The sequence below is a fragment of the Armigeres subalbatus genome, chromosome 3 (genome assembly GCF_024139115.2).
Source record: "Armigeres subalbatus isolate Guangzhou_Male chromosome 3, GZ_Asu_2, whole genome shotgun sequence".
Classification (NCBI taxonomy): Eukaryota; Metazoa; Arthropoda; class Insecta; order Diptera; family Culicidae; genus Armigeres; species Armigeres subalbatus.
The window spans coordinates 147,647,534-147,673,321 of record NC_085141.1 but is presented as its reverse complement, the minus strand read 5'-3'; the positions used below and the strand labels follow the sequence as shown (position 1 = coordinate 147,673,321).

Sequence of the window (25,788 nt, the reverse complement as noted above, 5' to 3'; positions counted from 1 at the left end):
TTATACTGAATCAGAAAATTTTAATTTTTTCCTCTCATCTTCTTCTTGTTTTCTGCATTTTTTCTTTTCATTACAAATTAATAAATATTATACAGACTGTCCGCTCATCGCAGCGTAAGCACTTGGATTTGGACATTTATCAAACTTCACTGTATCGACTTGAAATTCTTTTGGCACTCGTCGCCAATTTTGCGCATCGAAGTAGTAATACGTGCCACGTTCCGTTGTGCCATTTTTTTCGTACGGTGTCATGCCCGGCACACGAGTGATCCACACCTTCTCCTCCGTATGATATCGCCAATCTCTACTATGCCTGCAAGTAGAAAAATACAATGAGTTTCTGGATCCAAAGCTAAACAGTAAGGAGGGATGTTCTTACAGCTCCGCAGCGGCAGCAATCTGCATCAAATCACCAACATTCGTGTAGAATAAATAAAATAATAGATCATCCTTATATTTCTGCAACGTCACCTTCGACAGCTTTTCCCTTATTGCCACGTTGATCAAATACTCTGGTGGTACGTTGTAGTCGATATCTTGGGGCCTGAAAATATAGAACACACCATGAGCATAGTGTTGAATCTGGTGTCGTCATCTCGTATTCCGAAAATATGTCACAGACTTATTAATAGTTAGTAGAAACAACAAAAACGGTTGTTTTCGAAGCCCAGAATACCTCTCGGAGATCCTTCAACATACATATTATAGATCTATATAATTACTCGACACAACCGGTTGTTATTATAAAGGACTAGTCGACCCGGCAGACGTTGTCGTGCATAGTAGGCGAAAATGCGCGTTCTGAGCTGCCCATGCGAAATATCTTAATTTTAGTTTTTCATAATTTCTCCACCCTTACTCGTGATTTGCGCATAAGAAAATATCATATAAACCCGTCGGAAATGATAACGGGCATATTTGCTGAAGGAATGGAGAAAATCTATCCAGCCGTTTTCGAGTTATGCGGATACGAACACAGACCATTTCATTTTTATATATAAGAAGAAGAAGATTATCCTTAACAGGCAATAAATACACCAAAGACACTGGTAGACTACTCAGTTTTTTTTTTCAGATTTAAAAAAGGGCAGATTCACACGGTCACCTCACTGGCCGGTGTGCACTCATGTAATAGATTCGGACATTCGGTTTAGTTTAGATGATGTGTCAGGGTGTAGATCGATACTTGGGGTACAGTGAACACATCATCTTGTAAGGTCTTCTTATTGACCTTACATCCCCCACTGGGTCATTGACGCCTCGCAGCTTAGTGTTCTCTAAGCACTTCCACAGTTATTAACTTTGTTTACAAAATCACATAAGTCCTTTTGAATAGCAGAGATATGGGTAGTCAGTCAAAGCTAAGCTAAGCTGAGTTGTTTCGTTGAATATTAGAAGTCGATCTATTTAAATTGTATCTAATGCCTTTGTGAGCAGATCAGCTTGGTGTTTCGTTGTGTATATTGATACAATCTTGATGATTCCGACCAGTACTGCAATTTCTCATTTTCAATGAGAGATTTCACGCGATGTTTACATATTTGCCCCTTTCAATATCTCCAGAAACGCGAAGGATGAATGGCATGCTACAAAAATCTAAAAAAAATATGAAAGTGTGCAATATTTGCTTTATTTTTGTGTTTATTACCACTTTCAACTCGGTTAATTAAAGGAATATGATAAATTTTTCGACAGGGGGGTCCCAGGCGGCTACAACTCCGCTTTATAAGCGGATGGTCATGGGTGCGATTCCCAGCCCTCCCATCAACCTCTCTTCAATCGTCAGAAGTGCAGCAATAATACGGCGTAATGTGGGGAATGCGTCTGACCAACACAGCTACCTGACGGCGACTGACAAACTGACCCTCTTTTCGAAGGCATACCTCCAACGGACTCTCGATACATGGCATACGGAACAAAGCATCAACATAGAATCACGATTTGGACGAATTAACGGACGATGATATGGACAATAGGTAATCTAAAAATAGATCTGCGTGGATTTTAAGAGACGATAATACCACAGTAGATCTCGGCACTGTAGCGGTCGTCGAACAAAGAGTGGCTACTTAATAAAGGAATAAAAAAAATGATCGACTAAAGCTTGATCCACTTAGTATTTGGCCGCACTAAATTAGACATTTCTTTGCCAAAAATTTACATAAAAAGGTGCTTCAGGTTTTATTATACAGGGAATTTGGTATACTTTGAAGGAAAAATTTTTGAAAAATTATTCATTGGCTTTTCGAATGAATTCTCGGACTTTTCTCTCAATACCACTCGTTATTTTTTGCACAGTAGAACGGTCAACTTATGTCGTTTTCGGTTATTGCTGGGTCGAACCTAGTTCTGCCCCGGATCCGCTCTAACAGCTGTCAAAACGTTCGGTTATTCGTTCAGGTTGGATCGCGATCCGCACCAGATCCGACCCAAAACGAATGAGGTTCGCTCTGCCGATTTATCGAGATCGAATTTAGGTTCACCAATACATTCGAACACAAACTGTCAAACAGGTGTTTATGTTTACGCTAAAGGAAAATGAAAACATGAAAGACACAGAAGGGTGCGGATGGGTATTTGACTTTTAATCGTTTTTGTTTCATTTGTTGAATTTATCAATTTTGTTGCTGTCTTCCACGTAAAAATAGATTATTTTAATTGTGTGTTGTCTTCAAGTTTCTCTGATGGTGAAATGGATTCAGATACCGACATATTTTTTGCTGATTACTTCCGACGGTAGCTCCGTTATAAACAAAATGAGGGTTAAAAATTTAGTTGAAAATGTGATTGATAAATGCAGTGACGAGAAGGTAGCTGTAGCTGCTATTTATTCACTATTACGTTGTGTATTCGATGATATGCTTTAGGTATATTTGATCTCTCAATGGGAAAATAGGATATATCGGAGTATTATTTATACCAAAATGTTCATACCATTATTTTTTTCGTTATTGCAGTTCTGTGAATAATTTGTTTAAGGTTACGGATTTGAAGAATATAAACATAATGTATTAACCCTGATATTAACCCTTTATAAGGCAGTGATTACTATATTGCCATCAACAAATGATACGTTTTTCTGATTATTTACAATAGTTTTATAAATTATTCACCTTGCAGAGGGTATATTTACTACCTAGTAACACTCCAGATGATACTTGGCCAGAAAATAAATTCGAATGTAACTTTAGGAACAGTTTTATACAAATTGAGCATAATTTCAGAGTGGAAGAAGGATTTTTAGTTGTAATGCGTTAAAAAATCGACAAAGACATATTTTACCCCGTTGATATTTATTATGTTGAATCTCCTGTTATGTAGTGGAAAATTATGTAGAGAAAAATTATTGCCTTTCTTGTATATTTGGTTTTTGCAGTTTTGGCGAAATCGCGGTTTATCCCAAAGGGCCCCCTATTGGGAGGAAAATACAAAAATGCTAGTCAACTCTTGTGCGATTTGATTCTTTGTTTTAAAATAAAAGGCCCCAAATCTCAATAAATTTTCTATTGGATTTTTTACAAAGTGTTTCCATATTTTCTTGTTTTATTCCATTTGAATGGCATAATTGATCATTCAAATGTAACACAATCACTGTTACCCAGAACGCCACATAGAACCAGTATAACAGTTTATCGGGAAACACGAATTGGCATAATTACCGGAAATGTTCCAGAGCGCCAAAATTCCTTCACGGCAATCCACATTGCCATCGCCATTCATCACAAGCTTCTAATCACATAAATTTATTGATGGATTAATTGTCATTTTTAAAATAAACAATTAACAAAAGAAAAATCTGACTTCCCCGTTTAATTTATATAATAAGAAACAAAATAACACTTATAAAAAAATTAAAAAGATAAAATCTGCATAAAATCTAATAAAATATTTATATTTCTGCCAGCTGATAAAAGTGCGAAATGAAAACAAAACAGATGATAGGGCTTGAGTTCTCACTAACACAATCATACTGACTCGATCCCGATTCGTTTTTCGTTCGGTTATTCAGAGTCGAGGTCGGACCTGACCCAGGTTTAAAACCGAAAACGACATTAATCTGCCATTTTTTTACACCACTTCTCCACATAAGATGGTTTTCTGATTGTTTTGCACTATTTCTCAAGTTTCTCTATAATAATTGCCTAATATTTTTCGTTGGGACGAAAATTTGGGCATTTTGGTTGGTAGATAATTTTTTTAGTAACGTCATTATCATTCGGTTCATACCATTCCATTACATCCCGTCTGTAATGGCAGCTTGTTAAGTCAGGCCAAAGCAACACCGGACAGTCGTGTGATTGAATGAATGGCAAAAATCGCTTATGAAGACATTCCTCCTTGTATATTTAGCCATTTATGGTCGCACTAGTGTTGAAAATTTTAGTTTTCTGTCCACAACTGCAGATGCTTTAACATACCATCAATTTGTGAGCAATGAATCGCCTGCTTTGATCGTGCTTACAGCGGTACAGTAGGAGTTAACTTTCTGAAATCAGTATGGCGAAAGGCATCTAAGGTTCGATTTCTCAAAATTAAGCACCCTAATCGAAAACATATTTGGTAGGCGTAGTAGCGGACACCATCCTTCATAACCGGTACCAAATAGTTTTTCATGAAAAGTTCCTAATATTGAGAAAACGCGCGTTAGATGTCTTTCGCCATACAAATTTCTGGCGGTTAACTCATGCTGGTTATTTGCGCATATACGATAGCGCCTGTATGTGGAAGCGGCGGGTAGAAAATCAGCCACTGCCAATAATTCATTTTGCTTGCATAGACATATTTGAATTTTCCTGGAGCATTACCCTTCCATTTGGCAAGATAAAACTTGTATCCCAAAAATTGGAAGTCAATTTTAATATTAATTTCATCGCCTATCAAAATACATCAATTGTATTTCGTCAGAACTTGCTCGACCAGCATTCTTGCGCGATGTTTGGCAACCAGGATCTGTTTCAGGGTCCTGTTGGGACGCTTACTGACATCATACGACTTGAAACCTTCGCGCCGACAGATTATTTGAGCTGTGCTGTACGGTCAGTGAACCTTTTCGCTAAATCACGCAAGGAAATCCCAAAATGGTTCCGAACTGCTTTGCAGACTTTCACTTGTAGTTTCCGGTCGTATGTTCCACTTCTATGATTCTTTTGCTCTACGCGATCCAGCAATAGTGTTTCCCGATAACGTTTGACAGTTTTTACAGTCAATTTCGGTAATTTTAGATACTTTGAAATCCTTTCTCCTGACCATGTTGGATTTTCAACGTGAGTGTGCAAAATTTGTTTCCATATCTCGCGTTCCATTTTCGATAAATTTTGAACGTGAGCTTCAATACTGATGAAACTTTCACCATAAATTAAACAAATCTTCCAAAACGATGTGATGTTTTTTACTTCTCGGTACGACCACCAGAGGCGCCGCAGTAATTGGAAAGAAACGGCCAAATACTAAGTGGATCGAGCTTTAGTTACCATTCTTTGCATATGAACCGGTGCCAGCGAAAGTGGTACATGTTACATTGAGTAAATTCTACAGGAGACGATTTTTTCCAAAAACTTCGAAAATAAAATTCAAATTTGCAATCAACTGCATCAAATTTGCATCTCAACTGCATCAACGTGTTATGACTGATGTGCCTAAATGTAGTAATGAGAAATATGCGAAGTTTCTTGACAAATTTCAAGTTTGTTGGAACAAAATGCACATGTACCACTATTAATGGGAACAAAATGAATCATTTGTTTGAGAAATTGCATAAGTCCATTTTACACTATTTCGAGAAATCAACAAAAAACTCTTCGATACAGATCAATAGTTTTTGGCAAAACTCAACATCCTGGGGCACAAATGTAAGCAGTACTCCACAATTGCTCTTCAAAGTTCGTGGACATATGTAGTTTCTCAAACAAACGAATTTTTTTTTCATATATTCCTGAACAAAAAAAAAATCGTGTTTTTTGCCAGAATACGTATTTTTGAACGAAGATTCAGAATATATAAAAAATTCATTTTGGCCATAAATGTTACATATCAAACTCTATTTGGAATAAGGGCGAATGTCGCAAGAGTGGATTCTCTTCGTCGACTTCCCCTCTTTTAAATAAAAGTGACAAGCAGCTGATTTCTTTGTGGTTTATCACCTCCGAACGATAGAAAACAATGCGAACTTGCATTCTGAGGTGATAAACTGCAAAGAAATCCTCTGCTTATCACTTTTATTCAAATGAGAGGAAGTCGACGAAGAGAATTCTCTCTTGCGACATTCGCCCTTTTACCAGATAGAGCTTGATATGCAGTTTCTCAAACAAACGGTTCAAATGCAACAGAAACCGAAAACCGTTGTACATGTACATTTATAAAATAATTTGAAACGGCAGTAACCCGTCTTGAAATTCAAAAAAGTGTTAAAATCTGTTGCGGTAACATCCATGTTGTCAAATTTTCTTTTCAATATGTTGGTTTTAGTGGGTAGAACTGCACATGTACCACTTTTCCTGGAAATGAAATTGCCATTGTGATATATACCAGAAATTGAAAAGTGCATATCTCCAGATTTAGTTGTCAAAAATCACTTTTTCGCTATTCGCTTACTAGACCTGTGCTCACAGAAACAGTTTTTGTAAAAAACACAAAATCGACAAAAATGGTTAATGTACCACTTTCGCTGGCACCGGTTCATATCTTCTTCTTATTGGCATTACATCCCCACACTGGCACTGGGACAGAGCCGCATCGCAGCTTAGTGTTCATCAAGCACTTCCACAGTTATCAACTGCGAGGTTTCTAAGCCAGGTTACCATTTTTGCATATTAAGCACTTTCATCGAAAAAATATTTGGTATAAAATCAGCCACTACCAATAATTCATTTACAATCAAAAGTTTTTTTTTCATTTTCCGCTATGCCATATAACTTTTGTTCTAGCATTTTTCTCAAAGAAGATTGAACAAAGTCATGGGCGGGAAAGGGTTTATGTGCTCGAAATACTAATCCAAAGGGTTATATGTACCTAAATAAATATACAAATGAATACATACCTTGCCGGAGAGTCGGCAAAAGGGCCGCCGAAACTAGGATACAGGTTTTCGATCGAAGTCAGGTTCAGTCCGAGGGACGTCAGGTCCTGGCCCATCGCCAGCGTTACCAGGTTTGGATCGGATTCGGCGGCGCGGATGAACGTCAAAAGACCAACCATACCAAATTGGTTATTGACCATACTAGCAGGAATATTCGTTACCATTCCTAAAAATAGACCAAAATTGTATACTGTTAGTAGAGAATGATACAACAACAGGACTAAATCTAGCTCGCAAAATGGCAGATTACCATTGGGTGATGTTTGTACGCCTCGTTTCATAGCTCCCTTGTCCATGTTCACGGTGGAACTACTAGCATCATTCTGCAAGTCCATCCCCATACCGGCAGCACCACCGATCGGACCACCCGTCTTACTTAGACTATCGGCACCATGATGATCTGAATGATGATGATGATGGTGGACGCCTTGCAGACCTTGACTCGCTGCCAGCTGACCACTTTCCGCGTTCTGCGTGCCAGGCAGGGCCGGGAAGTCTTCGCTCGACATCGTGAACTCCGTCTGCTCTGACGTTGGCTGCTTTACCATACCAACTGTGTGGAAAGTTTGTCAAAAAGTTAAAGTGATTAAGACTAGGCATCTTCATTCAACAAAATGAAGTTGTTCTGTTCTTGTTTTTTCACATCCGTTACATGTTACGCTTGACTCATAAATTACAAGAATGTAGCTGAATAGGACAATACGCGTACATATCACGAAGAAGCAGAAGGACACAGAATTGACTATAATGGACAAAAGGAGCGTACTCTATAATGGGCAAGTAGAGTATCGGAAAAGAAAAAGACACCGTCGTCAACCAAAGGGTCGCACACATACTGAATACTTGGTACCTAGCATGACAGGCCAGGGCTTTCACAAAACACCCAGCGACCCACACTATATGACTCGCAAATACGCTTAGACGACCCAAGCAACCAAAAGTTAAGATTTTAATTAAAATTGTTCCTAACCGAACCAATTGGTTCACTCTTGGTTCACATTGAGTTCCAAGCCCCTTAACGGAACTTCAAAGTTCACTTCTGCGCTCCCACCATACAAAAAGTTACTTAAAATGCGAGCTGATTAAGCCAAAACATCCCATCTTATCCGTACTTTTGGTTGCTTGGGGCTGACGCCGCTAATCGCACAGCCAGAAAGCGCACATAATGTTGCATGTTTGTCAATAGTTGAAGCTTAGGATTCGATTGAATGGAGCTTACACGAAGATAAGAAATATTAGCCGATTATCTTCAAAATAATTGACGACATATTTATTATTAGGTATACTATCCAATACATACCAATAACGACATATGTATATAGGTAGCATTTATAACTTTCAAAATGAAAACAAAATGTAAATTTACGTTAAACAACGTTCGAACATAAAGAAAATCCAACTTCTCACATAAGATACTGCCGTATATGACCAATTCTTAGGCTGGCAGTTTTGATGTATTACTAACAGTCAACATTATAAATAGAATATATTTAAATTGTTACAGATAGATTGATACCGTAAGAAATTTGGCATTCTTATGATCTATTGATAACAAGAAGCAGTAAAATATATCAGGTCTGTTAGGCCGTTTTAATAAAAAAAAATGACATTGACATAGTCTTTTCTACTACAGTTTAATTGGGGATGCATGTGCCTACGCCCAAGTTACGGGCTATGAAAACCCACAGTCGTCTAATTTTCACGGTGTGAACGATCGATGGATGATTCTCCCATCAGCTGATGCAATTCTTGGTTTTCTTGTTGGGGCGATGAACCATTGCGTCCATTGAGCTAAAATGGTATGGTACGCGCAGACCTTTTCTTTCAAGATCAAATGTGCGTTGGTCCTCCACAAGTATTGTCTAGGTACCTTGTCCGTAGAGAACTATTGGTCTAATGACCGTTCTGTTGATAGTCAATTTGGTACAACGACTAACTCAATTCGAATTCGAATTGCGAAGTCAAAAATACGTACGATTTCCTGCTACGATGCATATCCGAACTTCTCTGCTGGTACCGTTTCTGGCGGTCACCAGTGAGCTCAAGTATTTATTGATTTAAAAGTAACTAACGATGCTGACAAAAAAATGAGCTGTGGCAGATGTCTAAACATGGTTTTTCGACGAAACTGATACGGCTTATAGCTCGCAATCAAGTTTCGGGATAACCTCGTGATAATGCGCAGTGATGCTTTTAGACATTGCTTTCGAGACTGCGATTAGTTGATCTGGCTTGCAAAAGCACGACACTATCCTTACACGGCCTCAAATGCCTCTGGACCTTATGGACAATATTTATAAAATCACTTCAATAAAGATTAAAAAAATATTTTTTTAACACCGTGTAAAAAGAGATGAACGTCAAAGTTTTTCACGATTTATTTTTATCGAAATGAAAACTATGACCGAACTTGTGAGCAGTGCTTGTCCCGGCATCCCCTGACTGAAGATGAAAAAAATAATTCCCGGTAGCGACGAAGCGGTTTTTATTGATGCTCTCCGATTGTTCACCACTTTTTTACGATCATTCGCTTTTTCGTGTGGTCGCTTCTCTCAGATGATCTGACCCACAACCCCACTGATTTGTTATCACATGTATTTTGGGTTGGTGATTGGGATACAAAAACTTTGCGAGTCATTTATCGAGGTGACCATTGACAAAAGTGTTCGACGATTTTCATCACGGCTGCGTGGGCAAGGTATTTTAATAAAATTGTCTATAACCCGAGCAGAGTCCGCTATAAAAATATTATCAGATTGATAACAAATTGAGTTTTTGATATCATAACTAAACATATTTTGATATAGAACTAATGAGTACTCTAGCAGATATCATATTTTGATATTATTTTGATAACTGAAAATAATAAATAGAGTCCGTATTCTATAAACCGCATGAAAAAATATTTGAGGCCGTACACTTATTACGTGACAGCTTAAAGAAGAAGGAGGAGTCTGTTATTTTTACGTTCCTATGAATGAAAAGTTATTTGCAAAAAAGTTATTAAATGAAATCTAACATTGGGAAAGGGCGGTTGAAAAATCCAGAAAATTGTTGATGTTATTATAAGAGTACGATCCCTATCTTCTATATGAATAGAAATTATTTTCCGTTCAACGGTATACCTATAAGGATTTTTCTTACGGATTGAAAAGATAAAATATAAAGTCAATGCATCAAGTCTTTTAATTTTTGTTGCTTAAAATTTATTTATATCAATCCATATGAGTGTTGAACTTACAAACTGATATAAAATTGCTCACTTTGTGTTCTAATTCCATAGTAATACTAACGCAATGTCGAATGTTATTATCAATCATTTTTAAACTTAACAAATGACCTAGTTTATACCTAAATAAACATATTTTCAAAAATTTGATTGATTTCCAATTCTCGTCCAACAAAGTAAACAGTTTTGTCCATGTCAGCTAATATTGTCTCTATTTGTAAAAAATGATCATCTATTCTGATGTATGCGTCGTCATACAGTAAGAGTTTACAAGATTCATTTGTTCGATATTGTACATGGTTAAATTGAAATCTGTCATGATAACTAAATTCTAATTTTGAAATATTCAGCTCACCTGCTTTTGTGGAGGTGGAAATAGTAAATTTTAATCGTTTATCGTATTTTAACTTTACTGCTTTTTTTAGGTACCAAATCCGCGAATGCCAATTTAGAACTATTGATAATTCTGGTATTATTGCCTAAAATGACAAAACTTTTTCGTTCATAATATATTTTTTGAATATTTGTAGAACTGGGTGATTGTTCCCCATTCTATATTTTAGGATCATACCATTTGCACTTTCATAAGGAAATAAAGAAGAATTCCAAAATGCTCCAAAGTTTCGTGCGCATGTCATTTTTTTTTATAATTTGCAGATCGACTACTTGAACAAAGGTATCTCCTGCACGACGATCATTCTGCAGCCATCAAAGTGGCTTCGAACTACAAGAAGCTTATTCATTACGTCATAAGCAACAAATCGAGATAAAATTATTTTCTATTATCAGTTATCGAATAAGACTGAATAATAATGAAATAAAATGATTCAACATCAAAACTAATTTTGTAATTTTTATTTTGATATCATCTCAAATAAATTTAAACAAAACAGGAACTGAATTAGATATTTTTCTGATATCAAGACTTATAGAAAATAACTAAATGATAACTAATCTAGTTTGTAAATCTTGATATCGCATAATATGTGTTCGATCAAACGAGTAACTAAATAAGATATCAGTATTTTGATATCACTATACGATCCATGAATCAAAATAATATCAAATTGAGATTTTTTTTTGTTTTTGCTCGATATAGTCATTATCATAATGAAAACTCATTATGTAAACCGTAGAAAATATGCCCAATATCAAAATAAGTTTTTATTTGTTTTCCGTGATTTCAAAAATTGTTATCATTTTGTTCATTTGGATACAACATTTAGTTTTCAACTTTTGATGTGATTACTATTAACTCGACCACAGGGTCACCAAAATTTGATATTGCAAATGAAAGTATCAAAATATCAAAATAAGTTTTCAGTTTGCTTTCACTCTCTGCTCGGGAAGCTGGCACGTCTACTCGTTCGTGACTAAACCTGAAAAGGATAGCCCCATCCCTGTGGTACTGATCCCCAAACAACAATATAGTTTAAGATAGTGAAAGATCGCTAGTATCACTTTATCAACTAAATGATAACTTAGTGACGCTAAAACCCACCCGTGTAAATAAAGAACTAGGTGTATAAAGGTAATTATTAAATAATTTAGGGGAAATGACGGCTTTGGCAGGTTTTGTTCTATTATTGGCAGGGGGGTTTTCTATAACCAATTATGCTCAAATTTGGCTTAAACATTCTTTGCATATCAAATAATATTGTGGTCAAATTTCATAAAATTTGGTCAACAAAAACCCCCTGACAATAATAGAACAAAACCTGCCAAAGCCGTCATTCCCCCTACATAATTATTAAAATTGCAATTGGAAACAGATAGGGGGATGGGACATTTAATGTATTTTACTTTCTTTTTCGTTTCAGAGAGCGAGTATGTAGAGTATGTTTCAGAGAGCGCTATCAGTATGTAATCTACAAAATACTACGCTACAACGCAACGCAAAGAGTCAAACTTATTGGAATTGAAATCATCAATGGTTTAAGATACCACCAAATAGAGTTTTAGGACAGTCGACAGCTTTTTTTGAAAATAACATTTTTACTTTTTTTAGACAAAATAGTGTCATTGGCGAGAGAGGTTTAACAAAACCACGAAAATGTATGTATGAAATAGTTGTTCCAGAAGTCTCGACGATATATGTATTAAAGAGATATACCACGTATTGTGCCACAATTTCAAACTAAAAGTTGAGTTTAATATGCAGCACTTTTTTAAGAACTAATATTAGATAGAAAAGTTAGGAGTGATAAAAAAATAGGTTTTCTGATACTACGGTGTGGCCATACAGCTACATATAACGCTGTATACACTATACCTTTAGAATAGAACCTGGAGATGCAAGCAACGACATTCTAACAATAAACAAGTCAAGCGTAAACAGGTGGTACAGTTGTACTCTTTTGTTCCAAAAGCATGCGAAATAATTGTATGGGACAAGAAAGTACAACATGCACTATTACGAGGCATCACCAATCGGTTGGTCTGTTTCACACCTGGTGGGAGTTGCATACTTACCATACGGTTTACTTCCGGGAGGCTGCAGTGCGTTCGACTGCGGTAACGATTGATCGTTCTGGCCACCCCGCGCGTTCGTGAGCGATGGAAACTCGGACAGGTCCAGCAGTGGGGGAGTTCCCGTATCCGCCGTACCGTTGTCGAACACGCTATGGAAATTGTTGATGCTATTCCCGCTCTGAGATCCATATCCTCGTGACTGAATGAACGAGACCATGTTAGACTGAAATGATACAGCAAACAGAGGAAAAGTTTTCTGTTAGAAACATCACTTTCAATTCGGCTACCATTTAAAAACAATACCAACACGTGTATGTTGCGTTATATAGATTAAATATAGAAGAAGAAGAATATATAAATTGCGCACTTAACCAAGCTCCGCTCTTTTTTGCGTAGCATATGCGGTGTGTTGCTTTTCGCGATAACTGAAGCAAGATATCTACGAATAATTCGCTTCCACACCGCTATTCCTACCTTCCCTCGTGATGCATTTTATTAAACGCGGAAAGGTTTATGAATGGATCTGAATAGTGTCATTCCTATTCCTAGTAGGAAGAAAGACGAGCACGTATTGAAGCGTACCATCGGCGATTTATTTGCGGCTAATGTTCGCATTCTGAGGCACTATACTATGTAAGTACTGCGTTTTCTTTCTGCACTATGGGATCTATCAAAAGAAGATGAGATAACACTTTGGTGTGTTTACACCCGTTTAGTTTTTTCTCCCTACGCCGCTTGTCGTAACACAACATCACGGTTCCTCGTCGTACGTGTTTCTGTTGATAGAATCCACCAATCTTTCGGTTCACCTCGCTTGCGGCTATCGCGCTACGGTAGGGGTAGTTCGATTTTATGAACAGTAATCATTATCTTATGAGTTCAAGGTAAAATGAAACATTTGGAGAATGATATTCATATCTGTAGAGTGTAGAACTGTTATGGAGACCAATACAATTCTAAATTAGTGAACGACTGTTTAGGACATTACCCCTTCGTAACACGTATGATTGATTTAAATCATTCGTATGAACCGTAAAGCTTGCACTGAGTCCCTCTTTTTCACAACGGCGCACAATGGTCGGATTCGTCAAATTTCACGACATAAATCGATAACTCGAAAACCATCAGTGCTAGAGTTTTGACGTCTTCAGAAGAAATGATCTGTAAGAAAAGATCTATTTTTGGTGTGAGTTGACATTAGGGTGGCCCTTTTGTGAAATATTTCTGTAGATGTATTTTTTTTATCTTCTGAGTTAGGAGATCATATTATTCTACAAAGTTGTAGAGAATTTAATTCTAAGCATTTTTGCCTAATAAACATTTATTTTATCTCATAAAGGTAATGTTTTATGACAAAATTACTTAATTAAGATAGGGTGGTCCCGAAAAAAATAGTTTTTAGCTTACACTTTCATCAATACAAAATACTTTCAAAAACTGTCTTAGCATCGCTTCACGATCTTTGGATAGCGCATCTTTTGGTTACATACGATGGTTGATAGCTTCATTTTCAAGCATATTATATGCATTTTTTTTATGTCATTTCCAGATATTTTTGAAAAGAGATTAAAGTTTTTCAACAGGAAGATGATAGAATCGTTTGAAGTTTGAAGAACATGACAAGAACAAGAACACTATAACATTGAAGTCGGTGTTTATGCGAGATTCGTTCCTCGTAAATTAAAACCGCGTTAATCCAAAACATTCCAAAAGTTGCGTAAAAAACGATTTCATCTAAAATCTTTTTTCTAATCCGCGTTTAAAATCGCAAAAATCCTGAAATTCGCGTAAATTTTAAAATACGCGTGAAATCCAAAATCAGCGTAAAAAAAAGTCGCGTAAAAAGCAACATGCATGAAACCTGCGTAAAAAGCGACCACCTATTCTTGAATTACATGTTCCAGCAGCTCAGAAATGTAGATCAATAACGGCACTATTCCATGCCAATTCCTTACAGTCAGTTTAGAAAGGATGGGAGTATATTTGTGTGTAGTTATTGTTGCTACTAGAGACCGAGAATACTTCGCAATCCCACAACATCACGGGAACGGAAGGCAGGTTTTTGTTAATTTGGTATGGTAGATGTAACAGAAACATAGACCAAGGATTCACCTAGAAGTTATACACTGCCTTGAATCGCATATCTGTCCTATCTCTTTTCTGTGTTTCCTATTCATATGGGACAAATATCCGATTCACGGCAGTAAAGTATATGCCACTTTTTTAATTGAGACTAGAGATTAAACTAACGACCTCCTGCTTAGAAGACAGAAGCGGTAGTCACTAGACTACCAAACTCTTCTCGCCAGAGCGCTATATAAACTGTATATTTTAAAAATGTGTGAGGAACAATCTGTTAAATTTTGTTAAAAAAACCTAGGGTCAAAATTTTGCCATCTCATTGTAGAAATCGATCAAATACTGTGTTATTTTCCGCACCAAACTGTCTTATCTTCCGGCCGATGACGCATACAAACGAAACGATCCCATTATGAGCCAACGAACACCTTCAACTTCTGGTCATCGCACATCGTGGGCATCTGCGCTAAGCAAACGAAGACTAGCGCGTAATAGCCTGGCCAAAACTGGTTTTAACTTCATTCTAGAGGAGCAACAACAAACAAAACTGAGGAATGGGATGATGTTACTACGATCTGCCGAATACCTTTCTCCTCAATGTTTGGACAGAGTGGAGTCACTCGATATTCTCGAATGGTGCGTTTAGGCATACGGAATCCCATTTGCGTTCGTAATGCGCCGACAGATGAGCATTTTGGTGAGCACAAAATTATGTGGCTGACTAATATTGTTTGTTTATTTTCAGTCATTGATACAAATACTCAACATTAATTGCACAATGAAGAGTATGCTTTAAATTCAAAACAGTCTGTGAACCAGCTTATAATACATGCACTATTATAATACATGATCAACCTATAAGTGGTTACACATAATTACACATTTTAGCAGATTTAATCTATCGCAAATTATATCGGATATCCCTCGAGCCCACAACTGAGAATGTCCTGTAATAAATTTTCGTTTAAATTGACATGAAATGATTTTCGCTTTTCTTGTATGAACGAAATACCGTGAGAAAAGGTCTCCTAATTACGTAACGCAAAAATTGGCCGACAAAACCCCATCCCCCCTCTCCACCCTATGTCGCACTTTTTGTATGAATCATTTAAAATTTTTGCGTTACGCGATTTATGGATGTTTCCCAAGTCAGTCAAAATGCCGCTTGGTGCGGTTTGGTAGAACCTCGACCAAGTGTCATGATGCTCTATTTGGATAACACTCATACTCCCGTCTCTAATAATTATTACTAGACGAATTCGACTGAATTACTTTGATTTTAAGTATGTATATGGTTTGTATCTATAGGTGAGTATATATAATCTATGTATACAAAATTGCGCCACTATTAATGGAAGTAGGGAAGAGGGGCCTACGCGAGTAGATCGCCTCTCTACATAATAACAAGATCAGTCTAATCTGTTTATTTTTACAGATTGTACATGACTGTTGAATTAAAGGCTCCTGCATTATTAAATTGTATTCAATGCAAAACGTATAGCTATGTTTTCACTTCATAAATATTATCAAAGACTAATCAGTGTGTGTATGTAAAAAGCTATTCATGCTTCAAAATGCATTTTTGATAAACAAACAAATCCCTTTCTTAATATTGATAATTATTTGCTTATCAACGTGGCACAAGAAAAAGTTTAGTTTTGATAGCTGAACGTTTAGTTTGGGTTTCTGCGAACGTCATTGGCAACATCTACTAACGTCTAGCTACAAACCGCCTCCACTAAGTTTCAGTGATCGAATTCTCAAGGCCTTTCTTCTTCAAGTTGGGGCGAAACGCATCACTCAGAAGCCTTGAATCTTTTTAAAGCACTTTTTTGCAACATACCACCACTGCCAAATATATGAACCACGAAATAGGTTCGTTTATGAAATGAGCTCCACTGTTGATCGTGATATGCAAAACAGTTGCTGCCATTGTGCGTCGTGCTCGACGGCCCGCGAACGGCTCTCTGCTGCTGCTCCGCCATATCCACTTGAACACACTAAATATGCACAAAATCGCTTGCTGCCTGGCTATGGGGCCACCGTCGTCCAAGCGCTCGATGACTGGCCGTGAATCCAACCGGCAACGTCAGTCGGCGTAGATATGCTGAGCAGAGGTGTACTACAATGCATTTCTTCTCCTCCGCGCTTCGATGGTTGTCATCCTCAACATTAGTGTGTTCGCTGTTACTTTTCAAGTACACATAAATAAACCATGCTATGAAAAAGTTTTGCTCTATCGGAGAAAAGGGCTAGTTCTATCGTAGATGGGATGAACAAAGACCACACTTGTTTGCATATCACAATTTCATTTATTATGAATATCATCGCCGAAGGTGTAACAACGCGATTCATTGTAAATGCAGTAGTTGGCTGCGTGATAAATGATACGGATGATACATTGTTGAATAATGTGATCGAAATGTAATGCTCAGGGTCTGTCTCATTTGGAGAATTAAACTGAAATTAAACTTAAAAGTGACATCTCAATAATTATCGAATGGGCCTTTTCACGAGACGTTTTAAAACAGCTGATTTTATCGTCAATTGACAGTTCTTCTATGAAAGTGACAGCTTCGGACTTGCAGGCCTGTTCAGCGGTTGTAAACAAGTGCAGTCTCGGCAGTGTCACATGAAAAGGCCTATAACCCTGCTCGCAGAGCAAGATTACTTTTGACAGATATCGGAACATTTTGCATCGATGTCTTATTGGAATTGCTGGGTAGCACTAGTCATTCTTATGACCGGGTTATTTTCTAATTTTCGAACTGTCAATTTTAAGTTTAATTCTCCAAATGAGACAGACCTTCAGCTCAAGTTTTGGTGTTAGGTGGGACGCTAAACAGACCTGACACGACGGCCCTGCGACGAGACAGGAGGTTTGCGCAGGCCCAATATGCCACCTTAAAAGCAAACATTACGTGTCGTTCGTATAAGTATAATACGAATCGATTCAATCAGCAAGGACCTAGGCAACGAATAAATGATCACGATTGGAAACCTGGAATATGAAACTGCAAGTCGCTAGGTTTCGCAGGTTGTGACATGATAATCTACGATGAATTACATCCCTACAACTACGACGTCGTGTCGTAGCGCTGCTGGAAATCTGCTGCACAGGACAGAAAGCGTTGAAAAGCTGGCATCGAGCGGCTACCTTCCATCAACGAGCTGGGAATTAGCTTCATAGTGCTGGACAAGATGCGCCAACGCGCGATTGAGTGGTTGGTAGCCTAACGCAAGGATGTGCACTAGAGTGGGGCGCAGTTGTATGGAAAAACTCAAACTTCGTCCGATCAAGTGAGATCAAGGTTTTCCTGAATCGTTTTGGGACCCCAATCAACTGTGCAAAATATGGGCTCGATTGGTTTCAACCTCGCATGCCGCATCGCGTTTTAAATTTACATGGAGATTAGTATAGGAAAACGCACTTTTTTACATTTTTGCTCTTAGCTACTTAAATTTATCATCAATCACGTGACTCAATACGTTAGCATATAGACTGGAAGATGCCGAAAGACTTTGTCGAAGAAGGTACGTATCTCGAAGGTCTACAAAAAATGTTATTACGTTTCGAAATTGATTGTTCAAACCATATGCAAGAAATCAACGTTTCTGCCAGCACACAACCTATGGTTATCGAAGAGCAAAACCCATCTTCCTTCTTGTCGGATTTTTTTCTTTGTAAAATAATTCCGGATAGCTCCCATTAGCTCTAAAGCCCTATAAGATTAATTATTTTGAAATAACACTTAGTTAAATTATTGGTCTACGTAGTACGGCAGTGCTGGCAGAATAAACGATTTTTTGCATATGGTTTGAACACTCAATGTTCGAAGCGTTATAACTTTTTTCGTGGACATTCCAGTAAGGTGCCTTCTTCAGCAAAGTTTTTCGGCATTCTTTGGGTTATACTTTAACAAAATGTGCCACTTGGTTTACGATGAACTGAAACCTCTAGTAGTAGAAATGCAAAAATATACGTTCTCCCATACTAATTTCCATACAAACTTTAAATGCGATGCGGAAAGCGAGGAAGCAACTAATCGGTCCCAAATTCTGCACAGTTGTTCAGGACCCAGAATGGCTTCGAAAAACTATTGATTTGAAAAAATGACCATGACGCCCCACTCTAATGTGCACGCTGATGATAAAAAGCCGATTCTGCAGCCGTAGCATCATCAACGTGCACTGCTCACACAAAGGGAAATCGTCATCGGGGACATGAACGCTCAGATAGACAGGTAGGAAATGTACCGGTCATCGAATCGGATAGTCTGCATACCGTATCGAACGACAACGACCAACGATGCATAAACTTTGAAGTCTCCCGCGAAATCGATCGATCGGGTGAAAAACAACAAAGCCCTGGGGTTGACCAGAAAAGTTGTTGCTTTCCGTCCCCGACGTCTGTTTTTAAGGGCATTCAAAAATCTAAACTGCTGTGAAAACCGTATTTCTTGACCGATTTTTTTCGCAGGCTATCCAAAGTACGATTCCAGAATTATTCCAGATTCCGTTGGGGTCAGTTGTCCCCGGAATAAGTGGCCACAAGTGGCTACAAATTTAAGTCAAATCAGGTCGTGCGACACCTCAAACTTCATTATTTTACAAAGCAAGAATGGGAATGATATTTTTAGGGTTCCTGGCCCACTCGGATTCAATCCGGCCGAATCGGTCACAATCCGGGGACCCACGGAATGGCCATTTTCTAAATCGATTCAAAATACGTCGTGCGACAACTCAAACTTCATGATTGTACAAAGCAATTATGGGAATGACATTTTAAGAGTTCCTGGTCTATCTCGGAAAAAATCTGGCCACATCGGTCATAATCCGGGGACCTACGATATGGCCATTTCTAAATTGATTCAAAATAGGTCGTGTGACACTTTAAACTTCATGATTTTTCAAAGCAATTATGGGAATGATATTTTCAGGGTTCCTGGCTCAAACGGATTCAATCCAGTCACATCGGTCGTAATCCGGGGACCCACGGAGTGGCCAATTTCTAAATTGATTCAAAATAGGTCGTGCGACACTTCAAACTTTATGATTTTATAAAGCAATTATGGGAATGATATTTTTAGGGTTACTGGACCACTCGGAGTCAATTCGGCCACATCGTTCACAATCCGGGGACCTACGGTATGGTCATTTTCTAAATTGATTCAAAATAGGTCGCGTGGCACTTCAAACTTTATTATTTTACAAAGCAATTATGGGAATGATATTTTCAGGGTTCCTGGCCCACTCGGATTCAATCCGGTCACATCGGTCGAAATCCGGGGAGCCAAGGAATGGCCATTTTCTAAATTGATTCAAAATAGGTCATGCGACACCTCAAACTTCATGATTGTACAAAGCAATTATGGGAATGATATTTTTAGGGTTAGGGTTAGGGACACTTCAAACTTCATTATTTTACAAAGAAAATATGGGAATGATATTTTCAGGGTACCTGGCCCACTCGGATTCGATCCGAGACAGTTGAAAGACTCGAATTCCTCTTGTTTGAGGCTAAACTGTTGGCAGCGGAATCAACTTTTCAAGCAATTAGTTAAAAAACCTCGGTACCTGGCCCTAGGCTGAAATGACTGCTGGAAAATTGAGTTAGGGGTTTAAATACGTACTAACTCTTCATGAACTGGTGAACAATGGTAGTGAGAGGAACACGCGGAAGTTCTTATTACTAAACAAATTCTCTAGCTTGAAATGGTCTTGCAGACAGAGCTAAATCCCGGGTTTTCAGCGTTTTACTGGTGATATTCTAGAAGCAATACAGAGATGCGGCTAAGGCTCAACATTATTACTGTTCTGATTCCTCAAGAAAGGAATCATTTCCTATTGATAAGGGGCGTGCTTTCAATGGGATTGTTCTCTGTGAAGGGTCTAAGCGGGACCTTGTCATGGTGCTCTTAAAAAAAAAAAAAAAAAAAAAACAACTGTCTCGAAATCGATACTGCATTGCTTCTCAATAGTAATGGAGTAATTCGACATGCATTTAAACACTAATGATACGGGTGACGCTACAATACCCGAACAGGAAAAAAACACCAATTGCAGAAGAGTACGTGGGACAGTACCAGGCTAGATTTTTTGGCGAACGCTCTACCACGGACCGGGTGTTTCCCGTACGTCAGGTATTGCAGAAATGTCGTGAATACCACGTGCTCACACATCATCTATTCATCGACTTCAAAGCCGCATATGATACAATCGATCGGGACCAGCTATGGCAGCTAATCCACGAACACGAATTTCTGTATAAATTGATACGATTGATAATGGGGACGATAGATCTGGTTCGATGGATCGGATGTGCGTAGTTCGATTGTCAGGCAGATGGATTCTCGAGTCCCTTCAAAACGCGCGGAGAATTACGGCAAGGTGATGGTCGTTCGTGCCTGCTATTCTACAGGGGTTAGACAAAAAGGTTGAGATAGGCAAAAAATTGTCGAAGTTCAAATCAGCATAACTTTGCGTAGAATGATCCGATTTTGATCAAACTGGGACCATCGGACGCGGAAACTCTTCTAGTATACTGGCCCTATGCGAAACCTCTGATTGGCCCTTGGCCACCGGTGGTGTTCCGGGTTTTCCGAGGGTATGTTAAAAATGCATTTTTTCTGCTGCTTGTCATTTTATATGACGTTTACTGCCATCATGTTTTATGTTTTCCCAGAAACTAGAACTAATATGCTGACCAATGCTGGCTGCAGATCGAAAATCCGTTAGGTATACGCAGAGATATGGACATTTTCGTGAAAACGGTACGGGATTGGCCATACACCCTGAACAAATGCCACTTTCGCAGAACTTCCGGAACCTGTTACAAATTGGCCAAAGAGTCTCACAGTCCTCAAAATATATCTCTAATAAAGATCCTATATTCATCGTCTTGAGAAAACATGAATTTTGACACCCATATATACATGGTTCCAGATGGTGCCAAAACCGGCCCCTCCTGGAAGGCCCATGGAACCTGTTATAAGGGTGGCAGTGGACACTATCATTCTGGAAATGTTTCTGTAATCATCGTCTCGCAAATCCATGAAGTCAGATACTCATATTTGCATTATTACGATCTGTTATCTTTTCATCATGTTCCCGGTACCGTTTTTACGGAAATGGCCGTATCTCTGTGTAGTTTAGATGGATTCTCGATCTACAGTCACCATTGGCCGGCATATTAGTTCTAGTTTTGGGAGAAAGCATAAAACATGATGAAAGTTAACGTCACATAAAATGACAAGCTGTGGAAAAAATGCATCTTGAACATACCCTCGGAAAACCCGGAACATCTCCGGTGGCCAATGACCAATCTCAGGTTTTGCAAAAAGACAGTATACTAGAAGAGTGTCCGCTTCTGAAGGTCCTGGTTTTATCAAAATCGGATTATTATACGCAAAGTTATGCTGATTTGAATTTCGACTTATTTTTACCAATCTCAACCTTTTTGTCTAACCCCTGTACATCGTTTTGGAGGAAGTAATACGAAGGCAGGGATTGACACGATCTTCACCGTCCGTTCCGCTATTTGGTTTCGACGACGATATTACGGCATGTAACTTAGAGAACAAGGAAGAAGCTTAAGGTACACCGGGGCAAGTTGAAACGGTTTTTTCAAAGTTGAAATTCGAAGTGCTGTAGAAAAATCACCCTTTGATATATTTTGAATCCGTTTGCGGTGTTTGCTAGTTCGGGCCAATGATTATACATAAAAAGTAAGCAACCTTAACAAACTTTTTCATAAATATTTTGTATATTTAAATTATTTTTTTATATGCATCGTTTCAACTTGCCCCGCGTATCGGGGCAAGTTGAAACACTGCGTTATATTGAGCTAATTCTGCCGTATAATTAAAAAATTTATGTACTCAATGAGACTCAAGAATCACGCGGTTGTAAAGGTGACACACAAAGGATTCACATAAGAGTCCCTTGTATGTTTGTGGCGATTTTGATTTTTTTTCAGAAATTAGCTTAAGATTGTCTCCTGTTTAAGAAAAACTGATAAAATAGTAGGCTTTGTTCTAAAAATTTGAAAACAAATCCCACTTTTGTTGTCTCATCTTGATATTTGCTCGCATAAAAATGACATTCCAGATTTTGATACTCTCTTACACAAAAAAAATAAACTTAAGTATGGTTCTTTTAATTGTCCCACAGCAATATATACAGAATAAGAATATTATGTATTTTTTTTTTAAATAGCATTTTTTTTAAATTTATTAGATTTTTTTTTCATTTCTCCATGTAAAACAAGTTTGAAAAATTCAACGGCAAATTACTCAATTCGGAGAAAATGACATGGGTCTCTTATGCGAATAAGGGCAGTGTACAACAAGGTCAAAAGCGTATTTTCGGAGATCAAATTCTGGAGAACGCACTACGCTGAAAATTTATCAAATTGATTTCCCTCTACTGGTGACCACACGGATTACTATTCATGATGGCTAATTATTTGGATCACTTGTATATTGTGCACATGATTAATTCTATTGTGGCTTCTTATAAATGCACATTAATTAAAACTCTTCGATTGGAGAAATAGGCAGCTGGGGAAGTGGAAGGTGGAGTTAACGAAATGTTTACATGCTCTATGTTTAATTTTTCTGAGAGTCAGTGTTAGTAGATTAAGAATCTCAAAACTTCAGTTCAAACATGATCCCTTTTAATTCTAGAGGAGATTGTAGGAGGGTTGCATTCGTGACGGAATGGGCGAAAATTTATTACATTTATAAATTTTTATAAATTTATGTTTTCCGAATACATGTATTTATGGATCATAAGTTTAGAAAAAATATGACTTTTAATTGCGTGGGTGGCGTTTTGAATTGTTGTTTCAACTTGCCCCGCACCACGCATTTATATTTGCCCTGATGAGTTGAACATGCGGAGCAATATCAAACAACCAAAATACAAAAATTCAAACGGAACTTTCGTCGATTTTTCATAATCATTATGCTTATTCAACATTGAATGATTACCTACCGTGAAAATTTGATGAAAAAACTCTTCCAAACATCGTTTTGAGACCTGTTTCATTGGCACGTCAAATAGTTGGTTTGAATTTTGCAAAGGGCGAAAAATAAACAATAGCAGGAATTGGCTTTGAAAGCTGAAATCTTTCGGGAATGGCAGTCAGAAGGTGCGTTTAGGGGAGTAGTTTGTTGAAAAAAATAATCAGAGCATTCGGTCAATTCCTATCTAAATTACAGCTTCCGTTTCAACTTACCCCGCATTTCAACTTGCCCCGGTGTACCATACAGGCAATTGGTAGATAGTTACCTACACTGCCGTGAATCGCATAACTGTCCCATCTTTGCTGGGTTTCCTATTCATATGAGATAAATATGCGATTCACGGCAGTATATGCATTGATTAAAATAAAAAGACAATTTAATATGAAACATAAATTTCTAAAAACATACGAACAATGTTCTGTTAGTCAAACATACATATGCTTTTTCCAAAGTTTAATATGGTCATGAACAAGAATATGGGTGAAAGATTGAAAACTTTAAAACTAAACGGATCAAGTCTACTAATTCTTTCATGATATTTAAGATTGCTGCACTATTTTTTGCAAATACAAGCAAATGGCAAATGCAGATTTCCAAATTTTCCGGTGGTTATTGAAAGTCCGCTGGTCACCCTGGGTTTATGACTAGAAGTAAACTATTTTATCAGTAATTTTCTTTTCGCCACTCTCCATAATTCTTTCTGGAGAAGGCAATAAAAAGAAAAGTTCTAGTGCTTAATACAGTACTGTTAAGCGAATCTTGCTTAGCAAATTACAACTAATTGAAATCCATGGTTTAAAAATAACTTACCATTGTCGTTCCACTGAGTCCCGGCATTGCCCTCCGATCCGCGAAGCCTCGTTGTCCTCCGAAAAGGTTACTCCTCGCGTTCGCCCCACTGGATGCGGACGAGTTCGAGGAGGAAAGCTGCTGGGACTGCTGCTGGGAACCGTTGGTGCTAGCGCTAGAGGTCGCAGGGTTCGTACTACTTCCTCCAACCACGCCACTTCCGCCACTGCTGGAACCACCGGTCGAAGCTGTGCCACTTCCACCGTTTCTCGAACCCACGGTGCCCGGTGACAGTTGCGGGGGTTGACTCTGGCCACCCTGACCCACCGGCTGCTGCCCCTGCTGCTGTTGCTGTTGCGAGTGAGGTGTTTGACTTGCTCCGAAGCTTCCTGCTCCCGTGGCTGCAGTTGGAAACATACCAGACGTTGGTGTGACATGGCCCGATAATGAGCTATTACCGAAACCACCCGCAGTACCTCCTCTCCCACTCAACGATGCACTACTTGGTATACTTCTAGGAGGCTGTTGGAAATTCAAGTTTGCCATAACCTGCGGGGTCCAAACGTTTCGATCGTAGCAGCAGAAGGGTTCATGTTTCGTACCATCGGTAATAGCAGGGCCGTCGTTGTAAATATTGTTGTATTATTTGGCATAGTTGATGTCGTCGTCGTCGTGGCGTGAATCGAAGTAAAACGCGAGTATGAAAAGAAAGGAAAAAACTTGAATTAATGCACTTCTTCTCGAGATTCGTTTGTTTTATCACTGGAAGTACATCATGATGCACAACTACAAAGAGGACTACACCGTTCATTCCTCAACCCCACAGCGTTCCCAAGAGACGTTTCTACTTGCATGTCCTACAGAAGCAAAAACAGAATCGGAGAAAACAACGTGAGAGAGAACGGAAAGAATTCCTTCTATCGGACAATGGGATCTCAACATCACTCTGAAGGCCATTGTGTTACAATTTCTTCCTTTGAACTCTTTTATTTTCTCCATTGGAAGGCTTTATGGGGGTGGTAGACACAGCATTAAGGCGGAATAAATTGTGCAAACTAAATGCATTGGTTGCGACTCATTCGCGCGCAACAGCAACAAGCGCTCATATGTTCCAA

General features: G+C 38.3%; 1 protein-coding gene across 5 annotated transcripts in view; it reads right to left on the bottom strand.

Annotated features, from left to right (window-relative positions):
• Positions 1-25,788, bottom strand: part of LOC134219513 (regulator of gene activity) — an 87,924-nt gene continuing 62,136 nt past the window's right edge. For all 5 annotated transcript variants that reach the window (XM_062698256.1, XM_062698255.1, XM_062698257.1 and 2 more), the window contains exons 3-8: positions 24,695-25,222; positions 12,777-12,999; positions 7,326-7,628; positions 7,037-7,241; positions 380-544; positions 1-313 (exon numbers count right to left, since the gene is read on the bottom strand). In XM_062698256.1, the coding sequence (XP_062554240.1) occupies positions 88-313; positions 380-544; positions 7,037-7,241; positions 7,326-7,628; positions 12,777-12,999; positions 24,695-25,219 (1,647 nt within the window). In that variant the 5' untranslated portion in view covers positions 25,220-25,222 and the 3' untranslated portion in view covers positions 1-87. The remainder of the gene's footprint in view (positions 314-379; positions 545-7,036; positions 7,242-7,325; positions 7,629-12,776; positions 13,000-24,694; positions 25,223-25,788) is intronic.